This window comes from Chlorocebus sabaeus, chromosome 22 (assembly GCF_047675955.1).
Source record: "Chlorocebus sabaeus isolate Y175 chromosome 22, mChlSab1.0.hap1, whole genome shotgun sequence".
Taxonomy (NCBI): domain Eukaryota; kingdom Metazoa; phylum Chordata; class Mammalia; order Primates; family Cercopithecidae; genus Chlorocebus; species Chlorocebus sabaeus.
Window position 1 is genome coordinate 39,037,759 of NC_132925.1, and position 12,248 is coordinate 39,050,006.

The window sequence follows — 12,248 nt, forward strand, 5'->3', positions numbered from 1 at the left end:
GGAGAAATGAAGATTTTTTTAAAAAAAGAAAAAAAATAGTCCAAAGCACATAAAAAAATGGGGATAAATGTTGACCTCTAGAGAAGTCAGCATGTGCCAGCTGGCATAGTTGTCACTGGTTAGGGGACCCCTCTCCTTTAGATCTAAGGCAGAAGGTAAAGAAGCCTTTTCTCTGCATGGCTAAGTTGTAAATAATGGTATCCCCTACCCATGGAACCACAGAAGAGTCTTTCCTAGGAACCAAGAAGGAAGGTGTTGTGAGCTTCATATGGGTCTGTCAGATTATAATCACTTTCACCATATGTAAGTATTTGGTCATTTTAAGAGTAATCCTATTTAATAATAGACACTATGAAAAATGAAGGAAAGTAAAAAGGAACCATTGGTCTGTCTTCTTAAAGACCAAAGACAACTACAGTTAACATGTTGTCGATATTTCCTTCCATCTTTATTCTTTCCATAGTGTTTTTGCTGTGGTTTGTGTTTTGTTTTCCAAAATCAAAATAAAATTTTATTGCAAAAGTTAAAGTAATACAGAAACGTATAAAGGAGAAAGCATAAATCTCAAGTCACCTGAAATTCCATACCCCAGGCATATTTGCTATTAACAGATGGAACTATTAACTATATCTGTAGTAATAAATGTTAACAGATCTCACCACACACACACACATACACAAACACACACACACACACACACACACTCACTTGTCAGTACTACATATTGCTGTTTGGGGATGCTTTTAATTCAACAGTGTGATCATCTTTGTGTGTTAAGAAATACAGGAAGACACTGTGTTTACAGCATTCTCCCATGTGTGCCATGATTTCTGAAACCAGGCTCTCACTGATGGACATTTAGCTTTTTCATTTCTCAAGACGTTCCTTTTATAAACATTATAATACACATTTTTTCACCTGTATTTTTACACGATATTTTGTTTGTTCATATCCTTAGAGAAAAATGATTGAAGTAGATTTGCTGAGTAAAAAGTTCTTGTTTAAAATTTTGTCACATATTGCCAGTCTGGCCTCCAGAAAGACAAGGAATACTCTTTTCCCTGCAGACTTTCCAACCCTGGGTATTTCCAATTGGTTAAATTATTTGTAGACCTGAATTAACTAAAAATAATACCTTATTGTTGCTTAATTTGTGTGTTTAAGACTTTATTGTTTTCAATAGAGTCGTAATCCTCTTATCAGTATGATATTACCATCTTTGAATATGACAGAATGGAATATCATTATGTTAATGAACTGAATCAGTCTAATTTCTTTTAACTATTATCTCATTCTATTATAGTTGGGGGTAGATAGGAATTCTTTGTCTGGAAACTTTAGAAATACCATTTCTCCTTAGCTCTTGTCTACAGGCTCAGAATGAAACCCGTATTTATCTCTCCCCTCTCCTGTTCCCTGATATTGCTAATCATTCTGTTTTCTCACAGCAACTGAAAAATACCAAGGCAGCTTGTCAACCTGCCATCAGATTTGAAGGAAATCTGACATTGTATTTAAACAGTTTATTTGACACTAAACAGGGATGTTTTGTTATGACAACTAACTCTATATACATAGGACCTAGTGAAATTAACTATGTTGGAGAATGTATCATTTAATAGATTTCTTTGATCACAGATAATACAAGCAAACCCTCAGAGGTTTGGAAATAGCTCTGTTACATTGTCACACATTCTCCCTATAGTTTACCAAACCTACTTGCACAGCTAAAGTAGAACAATACCTTTTTTTAACTTTTATTTTAGGTTCAGGGTACATGTTCAGGTTTGTTATATAGGTAAACTTGTGTCACGGGGGTTTGCTGTACAGATTATTTTGTCACCCAGGTACTAAGCCTACTCCCAGTCAAGTAGTCCCCAGTATCTGTTGTTCCTCTCTTTGTGTCCATGTGTTCTCATCATTTAGCTCCCACTTATAAGTGAGAACATGCAGTATTTGGTTTTCTGTTCCTGCATTAGTTTGCTAAGGATGATGGCCCCTGGCTTCATCCATGTTCCTGCGAAGGACATGATCTGATTCTTTTTTATGGCTGCATAGTATTCCATGGTGTATATGTACCATATTTTCTTTATCCAATCTGCCATTGTTGGGCATTTAGGTCGATTCCATGTCTTTGCTATTGCGAATAGCACTGCAGTGAACATACGTGTGCATGTGTCTTTTGGTAGAACAATTTATGTTCCTTTGGATAGATACCCAGTAGTGGGACTGCTGGGTCGAATAATAGTTCTGTTTTTAGCTCTTTGAGGAATCGCCACACTGCTTTCCACAATGGAAATTTTTTTACACTCCCAACAGTGTATAAGTGTTCTCATTTCTCTGCAACCTCACCAGCATCTGTTATTTCTGACTTTTTTTTTTTTTTTTTTTTTGAGACAGAGTCTCTCTCCCATTGCCCAGGCTGGAGTGCAGTGGTGTGATCTCAGCTCACTGCCACCTCTGCCTCCCGGGTTCAAGCTATTCTCCTGCCTCAGCCTCCTGAGTAGCTGGGATTACAGGCACTCACCACCACGCCCGGCTAATTTTTGTACTTTTAGTAGAGACAGGGTTTCGCCATGTTGGCCAGGCTGGTCTCGAACTTCTGACCTCAGGTGATCCACCCGCCTTGACCTCCCAAAGTGCTGGGATTACAGGCATGAGCCACCGCGCCCAGCCTATTTTTGACTTTTAGTAATAGCCATAGAAGAATATCTTAATGGAATGATGAATTAGAAAAAATATTAACAGACTAATAATATTAATAATGATAATAGTCATCATTAATTGAGTGCTTACTATATGATAAACTCGTGATAAATATTATTTCATTTAATTCTCAGAATAACCCTGTGAGGTAGGTTTTATTGTCTCCATTATACAGATCATTAAAATGTGGCTCAGAGTGACTCTTGCCTGGGGTGGTACAGCTAGTAGGTGGAGGTAAAGATTTAGTTCTGTCTCATAACTCCCACACTACTTAAAAGTAGAGTTAACGACACTTAATTAAAGCTCAGGTATTAAATAACTTAATATGAAATAAAATAATGAAGGAACAATGCCATCAACAGTGCTACGAAATTTGGCTATCTATTGCAAAAGGAGGAAATCAAGTTTCGTCTTTACCATTTAGCAGATTTCAGGGTGGAGAAGGGCTTCCTAACTATAAAAGCAAAGGAAAAAAGTCACACACACAAAAAAACCTTAAAAACTGAACTACGCGTAGACTATTTTTCTTTATAAAAATATATTAACAAAATTAAAAGGCAAATGACTAAATACAGGAACTATTTACATAAAGGTGACGGGGATTAATGTTCTTTAATTATAAGGAACCTATCAGTAAAAAGAAGTAAAACACATAATACCTCACTAGACAAGTAAACAAAGGACCTCGACAGATAATTTATAAAAAAAGAAATTGAATTATTTAAAAAGTATTAATATATTATAATAATACAGTTGCACATTAAAAAATAATTTTTAATGTTACTATTTCACACTAGCAAGCCTATAATAAGACTAGTTTTTCTTTTTCTTTTTTTTTTTGAGATGGAGTCTCGCTCTGTGCCCAGGCTGGAGTGCAGTGGCACGATCTCGGCTCACTGCAGGCTCTGCCTCCCGGGTTCATGCCATTCTCCTGCCTCAGCCTCCTGAGTAGCTGGGATTACAGGCACCCACCACCATGTCCAGCTAATTTTTGTATTTTTAGAAGAGACGGGGTTTCACCATGTTGACCAGGCTGGTCTCAAACTCCTGACCTCAGGTGATCCACCTACCGCAGCCTCCCAAAGTGCTGGGATTACAGGCGTGAGCCACCACGCCCGGCTGAGACTGGTTTTTTTATAGTTTTCTGTTGGAAGTGTAAATTGGTTGGACATCCCTGAAAGTCATATGAAATTACTATCAAGAATACTAAAATGCTCATATTCTTTAATCCAGTAACTCTATTTCTAGGACTCCATTCTAGTGTGACAATCAGATCTGCACAAAAATAATTGATGTACAATATGTCCATTGCAATATTACATGTAATATCAACATTTTTGGAGAGTACCTGTCTAACAATGGGAGATGATTTAAATAAATGATAAATCTATTATTGTTCAAACTGTGTAGCCATGAAAAGTCACAGTTTTGAAGAATGTTTACTGACCATATGATATGGTTTGGAGGCTTGTCCCCTCTAAATCTCCTGGTGAAGCGTAATCCCTAATGTTGGAGGCAGTATCCTAGTGGGAGGTGACTGGATCATGGGGGTTGATCCCTCATGAATGGCATGAATAGCTTAGCCTCATCCCCTTGGTGATGAATGAGTTCTCGCTTAGTTAGTTCGTGTGAGATCTGGTTAGAGTTTGGGACCTCCCCCTTTGCTCTCTCGTGCTCACTCTCTCACCACGTGGCATCACCCGTTTTCCCTTGGCCTTCCACTGTGACTGTTGGCTTCCTGAGGCCCTCACCAGAAGCAGATACTGGAACCATGTTTATACAGCCTGCAGAACCGTGAACCAGTTCAACCTCTTTTCTATGTAAATTACCCAGTCTTAGGTATTCAATATGGTTTGGCTCTGTCCCCACCAAAACCTCATCTCGAATTGTAATCTCCACATGTTGAGGGAGGGACCTGGTGGGATTGGATCATGGGGGTGGTTTTCCTCCTGCTGTTCTCATGATAGTGAATGAGTTCTCACAAGATCTGATGGTTCAGAAGGGTGTGGCAGTTCCCCCTCAGCCCTCTCTCTCTCACTCCTGCTCCGCCGCGGTAAGGCCTGCTTGCTTCCCCTTCACCTTCTGCCATGATTATGTTTCCCAAGGCCTCCTAGCCATGCTTTCTGTGAAGCCTGTGGAACTGTGAGTCCATTAAACCTCTTTTCTTCAGAAATTACCCAGACTCAGGTAGTTCTTATGGCAATGTGAAAAAGGGCTAATACAGTATTCCTTCATAATGACACAAAAACAGACAAACACACCATAATATCAAGTTAAATAGGGAAGAAAGCAATAACTGTAACTAAATAGAAGATGAAGCCAGTGTCACGTTCACTGCTTGGAGGTCTGATCAAACTACTGCTTTGGTTTTTTGTTTTGTTTTGTTTTGTTTTTTGCTTCACCTGTAGGTAGGTTAGTAGTAGTTATTTCTGGGTGATGTGATAAAAGGGGATTTTTTATTTTCTGCAGATTTCCTACTTTAAGTTTAAGTACATGTATTAGTTTCCTGTTGCTGCTGTAACTAATTGCCATAGACTAGATGACTTAAACAACAGAAACCTATTCCCTCACAGTTCTGGAGGCCAGAAGTCTGAAATCGGCCTCACTGGGCTGAAGTTAAGGTCTCAGCAGGGCGTGCTCTCTCCAGAGGCTCTAGAGGAAAAGCCGTTCCTTGCCCTTCCCAGCTTCTGATGGCTGCTGACATTCCTTGGATTGTTGGTGCATCACTCCGTCTCTGCCTCCAGGGCCACATTGCCTTTTCTTCTTCTGTCTGTGTCAAATCTCCCTTTGCCCTGCTCCTACATAGATACCTGTGACTGCATTTAGGATACAACCAGATAATCAAGGATAATGTCCCCACTCAACATCCTTAATTTAACCACATCTGCAAAGACTCTTTTCCAAATAAGGTAACACTTACAGGTTCCAGTGACTAGGATTTGATATCTTCGGGAGCAATTATTCAACCTACTACATTTCATTTTTATCAGAAAATAACAACAACATTTATTTTAGGAAAAATTCAGTTTTGTTCAGATTGATCCAGCTAAAACTATTACACCCAAAATAGGAAAACTTTGCTGACTTGAGATTTTTAGAGAAGGCCATTAAGAGAGGTGTTCAATTATGTATTTGCCTTTTTTCTTTTTTTAATTAAACTTTTCACCTGTCAGAATGTATGTTTAATTTATATCAAAATGGTATCTTTTTAAATTTTTTGAAATTTATTTATTTTTAGAGATGCACTCTTGCTCTGTTGCAAAGTGTGGAGTGCAGCGGTGTAATTATAACTCACTGCAACCTCAAACTCCAGGGCTCCAGCAACCCTCCTGCTTCAGCCTCTGGAGTAACTAGGGCTACAGGTGTGTGCCATCAAGCCCTGCCTGAAATAATGTGTTTACACGTCAGTCTCCCTGGGTTAAATTGTAAGCTTCCCGAGGACAGGAATTGTGTTTATTTTATTCATTGCTGTGTTTTTCTGCTCCCTAGCTACTGGAAAATGTTGTAACTGTTACTTAGGAAGTATTTACTGACAGATTTGTTGACTAGCAACTCTCATTTGAAATGTCCCTTAGGGCCAGGCTTGGTGGCTTATGCCTGTAATCCCAGCACTTTGGGAGTCTGAGGCGGGCAGATCACTTGAGGTCAGGAGTTTGAGATCAGCCTGGCCAACGTGGTGAAACCGCATCTCTACTAAAAATACAAAAATTATTCGGGCATGGTAGTGTGCGCCTGTAATCCCAGCTACTTGTGACGCTAAGGCAGGAGAATCGCTTGAACCTGGAAGGTGGAGGTTGCAGTGAGCCAGGATTGCACCACTACACTCCAGCCTGGGTGACAGAGTGAGACTCCGTCTCAAAAAAAAAAAAAAAAAAAGGCAATGTCACTTAGGGCAGACAACTAACACCTTGCAACAGGTAAAGTCAGGCTGGTTGTGAGCTCAAGATGGCTGCAAAGGGGAACGGTAGCCAATTGTCTTGGTTTGCCAGGGACTCTCCCTGTTTCAACACCAAAAATCTCATGTTCCAGGAAAACTGTCTTGGGCAAACCAGGACATTGGTCATCCTGCCGGGAGCCCAGAGTCAAAAGGAGCTGCCTCTGCGATGCTGGTGTTCATCACGATGGGGAATGAGCCCAGGATGCCGGTCTGGAAGTGTGGCCCAAATGTGGCTATTTAGCATTTTCAAGCGCAAAGCAAAATACTGACTCATTCACTTAATCCTTCCATTCAACAGTGTGTAGCGGGCATCTACTACATATATTTGGCAGGCACAGTTCTAGTTGTGGAGATTTAATGGTGAATACAGCAGAGAAAATCCTTGTGCTTGTGAAACTTACATTTTAATGGAAGGGACAGATGATACACAATGTAAGACATAGACCCATAATGTGAACTGTTGATAAGTACTGTGAAGAAAAATAATGCAGGGCACAGGGGAGAGAATGATGGGGACTCCTGTTTTAGATAGGATAATCAGAGGTCTCTTTAGGAGGTGGCATTTGAACAGAGGCAAGGATGAAGTGAAGGAACAAATTGTGCAAGTATCTGGGAAAACAGGGTGCCAAGAAGCAGCAGCAGGTACAAAGGCTTTGGGGACAGCCGGGATACACTGGGCTTGCTTAGGGGACATGTGGAGGCCAGTGTGGCCTGTATGGAGCAAGGCAGGTGGAAACGATGGGAGACGGAGCAGGGGAATTTGCAGAGGGACCAGCTCAGTTAGGAGTGCTTGCTTCCAAAGGTGTAACAAAGACGTAGCTATAAAGACTGCCCTGAAGGACACACAGTGGTTCCTCTGGAGTCTGTAGTTGGAAGGAAGGTTAACTTTCCTTGTACATTCCTTTGGATGCTTTCCTTTTTTTTTTTTTTTAATTATGTGCATGAATTACTTTTTAAATTATATGTATAAATTACTTTTTAAAGGTCTAGTAAATAGCTTAAAATACCTTAAAATAATAAAAATGGTTTGATAATTTTAAAGTAATGAATAAAAAGTTAAAGTTGCAGCTGGGGTGCCATTGGAAGGGAGAGCCTCAGACTGTGTTGGGCCACCCTGGTGACAGGGCTGCCCAGGCAGCAGGACTTGAGCTCAGGGACTGTGGTCGCTTTGAGTAAACAGAAACCCAGAGTGAGGATCCTACCACAGAGGACAAGAGCGCAGCCTCTGCTAGCGTCCTCCAAGGTCAGGAAGCTGGCCTTATTGATACTGATTTGAAAAGAACAAATAGTCACAGATTCATCTTAGATCTTTTAAGATTTAACCATTAGCCATCTTGGCCTGACTAATGCTGAGTGAAATTCTCTTATAGGCAAAAAATTGGGGTAGGTAAAATTTCCACTCCCATCCCCCAATTGGCCAGCTATGGGTTCTGTGGTCCTAATGGGAGAACATAGAGAAGCTCAAAATAAGGTAGCAGTGGCCAGGCCCCTCCAGAAGGAAAACATGAATTTAGAAAGCTTCCGGAGAAGTTTGGGGTAGGATGGGGAGAGGTTGCAAATAATGAAATAAACGTCAATCCCAAATGGGACCTGCAGGCATCCGGGGATGAGCCTGCCCCGCCTCTTGGAGAACAAAGATGACTAACAGCTTCCTAAAATATTAAAGGAACTTTCCATGAGGGTTGTTAAATTGACCTACACCTTTATTCCCCAGACACATTTTTTAAAGGAGGGTGGGGTTAGTGGTGCAACACATGTGAAGCATGATTCGGGCTTTGCAGAGAGATGAAGAGAAGCTCCCCCTCCCGCGGCCCTGTGTGCACAGCAGAATGTGGGAGAGTCCACAGAGCATTCCAGCAGCCCTTCCCTCCCCCAGAGCTTCTCTCCCTTGGCTCCCCGTTGCGAGGTTCTCACTGCCTTGCAGAGCCAGGGTCCTCTCCACGATCATGTATTCCAAATGACAGCCCCAGGGGAGAAAAGGGAGGTGTCAGGGTGCTTACCGGAGGCCCCATTCTTGCCCCTACCCTACACCCTGCATATCTCACAAAGCGAGGATTGCGGCAGCGATGTTGCTTAGACTGGGTCTGGTCTCAGACTGGCAAACCCACCAGAAGACTGGAACGCCTATGACTGTAATCCTCCCAGTCCCACATTTTTCCCCACTTCTGCTTCAAATGTGAGACCTCAAGATTTCCACATAGAGAAGTCGGATTGCCTTTAAAAATGGTGGGCTTCTGTATATTTGTTTTACTTCAATTAAATAAAAAAGGTAAAAAAGAAAAAACTTGGTGGGCAAAGCCCTGACCTGCTGTCTCACACATACTGTGTGCCAGGCACTGTTTTGGACACAGGGATTCATCACGTTCCTGCACTCACAGAACTTATGTTCTAGCAAGGGAGACAGACAGTAAACAATAACTCCAATAACTAAGTGTATTCTTGTAGTGTAATAGCAGCTAGTCCTGTGGGTAAAAGTGGGAGGGATTGGGAGGCCCAGGCTGGAACAGAACCTCAGTGGTCTCCTCTAGGCTAAAACAGATCACACTCAGCTGGTGGGTCGTAGGAACTGAAGATGCTGGTAAAATTAATTCCCTTCCACTTTTCTGTGCCTAAAACTTCTCATTACCGAGAGTGTGAAATTCAGTATTTACATGCAACAAGCACATGGCAGCTAAAGGTTGAACAGAGGTGAGCAACATAAGAAAACCATCACCTCGTTAGGATCTTATTTTGGGTTGTATGGCAAGGGGCAATATTTATCAAATTAATTAAGATATTCCATGATTGTACCTTTTGTTATGTATCAATCTAAAGTAAGTTTCCAGCACGGGGAGGAAATATAAGACTAAGTGATGTGTGCCTGTGAATTCATGATCTTAAAGCCCCTTTTAAGGTACATCTTGATCTAGGTGGGTTACCCAGGTGTATACATATGAAGTAAACTCATGAAGCTATAGTTTAAGATCCACACATTTTTAATATACATAAATTATATCTCAGTGAAAAATAAAAGATAGCTGTGGTTACCACGGACCTTAGGCTCAGGCGCTGCTCAGATGCTGGCAGTTCGTGAGCACTCACACTGCAGTGGGAGGGGCCATGAGCACCGCAGGACAGATTCTCAGAACAGGGGTGCAGTGCTGGGACCAGGGGAATCTGCCCAGGGATGCCTGCATCGTGCAGCAACCCCCAGCAGGCAACAGATGGACATGGGCTAGCCTGTAATCACGTTGCCTTTATTGCTGCTATTCCTGCCCCTCCTTGAAGGCACTTGGGCTGATGGGGGAACAAAATACCCAGACAGCAAATAACTGGAGAGCAAGTCTGGGCAAGGCCACCAGGTTTCAGGGACTTATCCCTGCCAAGAAAGGCACGTCTTCCCTGCTTTCTGGTTTCTAGGACAGGCAGCAGCTGAGTCCTTGAGGTCATGGAGTAGTCGCGGGATAGGTAGGCAGTAGCTGTTTGCACCTGCAAAGACAACTCGCTAAGTGGACTTGGCACCACTCTGTCATCTCCATCTCATTCTGTATATGTCTCTTTTATTTATTTATTTACTTGCTTGTTATTCATTCATTCATTCATTCATTCATTCATTCATATTTTAGGGATGAGTTGCACTATGTCACTAGGCTAGATCCAAACTCTCATGATCAAGCAATCCTCCCACCTCAGCCTCCTGAGTAGCTGGGATAACAGGCATGTGCTACCATGCTGGGCCTGTCTCTATCTCTTTATCTCTCTGTGTGTCTCTGTGTCTCTCTACCCCCGAGACACACTCGAGATTCTACACATTCTTACCAGATGCCTAGCAACCATCTCAGGATACCCAGAGTCCCAGGCAGCCCACCGCCCCCTGTGCACACACGGTGAAGCCCCTGCACACACATCCAGAACCGACAGAAACTGTCGTGGGTAAAGCGTGCCTCTTGGAAGGGTGATCTCTAGGCATGGTTGTGAGGCTGGAGTATGAGGGCTCAAGTGATTCCAGCACATGCAGATGGCCATCTCCACTCTCAGGCACTCACCAGGCTGCCTTGTGTTCTTCTCCACAGGAGGCAGTGTCGCATTGCCCTGAAGAAGGCCAACTGGCCCGAATCCAAAATGTTATCCAGGAGCTTCCTCCATCCCACTATAGGTAAGAATGGTTGGGGAAAGAAACGTGTGGCCTCTCAATGCAGTGTAATACCAAAGAGACAGGCTGGCATCATGGAAAGGAACCATTGTTCCTTTATGTAGTGGACAGTAGCCAGTTTAGGCTTTCCCAAGGGCATTTTGAAGTGGGTGAACAGGTCACTATTATCAAAGTGAGTTGGTGTCTGACCAGGGACATTGGCAGCAAGGAGTGGGCCGTCTCCAAATCACCTGCAGAACACCCCTCAGAACCCCTCAGGAAGTCATTCCGGTGATGCATAGTAGCCTTTTGGTGGCATTCTTGGTTCATACCCAGATTTGTAGCATAACCAAATCTCTGGCAACCAAGATAGCTTTTCAGCAGGGGTTGACTGTGGGCTCTTGAGCAATGGCTGATTGTTCTGTTTGCTCATTAGTACCATCCCTATCATCATCCCCCACCCTTTCATTTCATTCTCACAGTTTAGCCCGTAATTTTGCCACCTTTCCCAGTGTTCCCTATGCCTGCCCATCTTTTACAAGGGGGTAGATTTTGATGTGGTATAAGAAAGAACTTCCTAATAAATGTTGTTTATCCATGAAATTAGCTCCCTGACAAGTACCAAGATCCCTGTAGCTGGGAGAATTTTTATTAAAACAAGCCTAGAGGAGAGCCTATTTCAAAACTGCTTGAAGCCATCCTACCCTGGTTGAAAAGAGGAACAAATGGCCACTAAGAGCCTCCGGGCTCTGAGGTGCTGTGATTCCCTGGTTCTGTCTCCAACTGATGCTCCAGGGGCCTCTGCTTACATCTGACAAGATGGACCCGCTTCCCCACCCTGGGTCAGTGTGCCTAGGGCCAAGAAATTACTTCTGGTCAATCTTGACAGCTTCCCAATATTCCTTCCAAATTCATTAAGATAGAAATATTTTGAGTCTCTTAAATCCAAATTTAGAAATTATCTCCATATGTCAGGCTTCACACGAGCACTGAAGTTTCTTACTTTGTCAAAAAACAAACCATTCTAGGACCTTGGAATACCTGATTCGACACCTGGCCCATATCGCCTCCTTCAGCAGCAAGACCAACATGCATGCCCGGAACCTGGCCCTGGTGTGGGCGCCAAACCTCCTCAGGTAACCACTGTACCCTCCCCTTGTCACCACCCCGGGGGGCGCAGAGCAGCCCCCGATTGAAATGAAGATTGAATTCTTCACATTGAAGCCCCTTTAAAACAAATCTGTGGCTTAAGTGGTCATTTATAGCACATATAGAATTAAAGGCGATTTAGGTGATAATAGCCTAAGCTCTCTGTCTGCTAACTTGGAAACTCTGAGTTCTAAAGACATTTTTGGCTACAGCTACAATATGGCTGAACTTATGGGTCTGTATGTTACAATTGCTTGAAAAGGCCTTTATTGTTTTGGGGGCTCACTGGCTTGTTTTGGTGGAGTCACAGCTGGCTACAACTTGAATCAGCTGCTTCATATGATT

General features: G+C 42.6%; 1 protein-coding gene across 2 annotated transcripts in view; it reads left to right on the plus strand.

Moving 5' to 3' along the window:
- The window catches only part of ARHGAP31 (Rho GTPase activating protein 31), a 122,745-nt gene that overhangs the window by 76,365 nt on the left and 34,132 nt on the right, over nt 1–12,248 (plus strand). For both annotated transcript variants that reach the window (XM_038003367.2, XM_038003366.2), the window contains exons 4-5: nt 10,696–10,778; nt 11,783–11,890. In XM_038003367.2, coding sequence (XP_037859295.2) covers nt 10,696–10,778; nt 11,783–11,890 — 191 coding nt within the window. The remainder of the gene's footprint in view (nt 1–10,695; nt 10,779–11,782; nt 11,891–12,248) is intronic.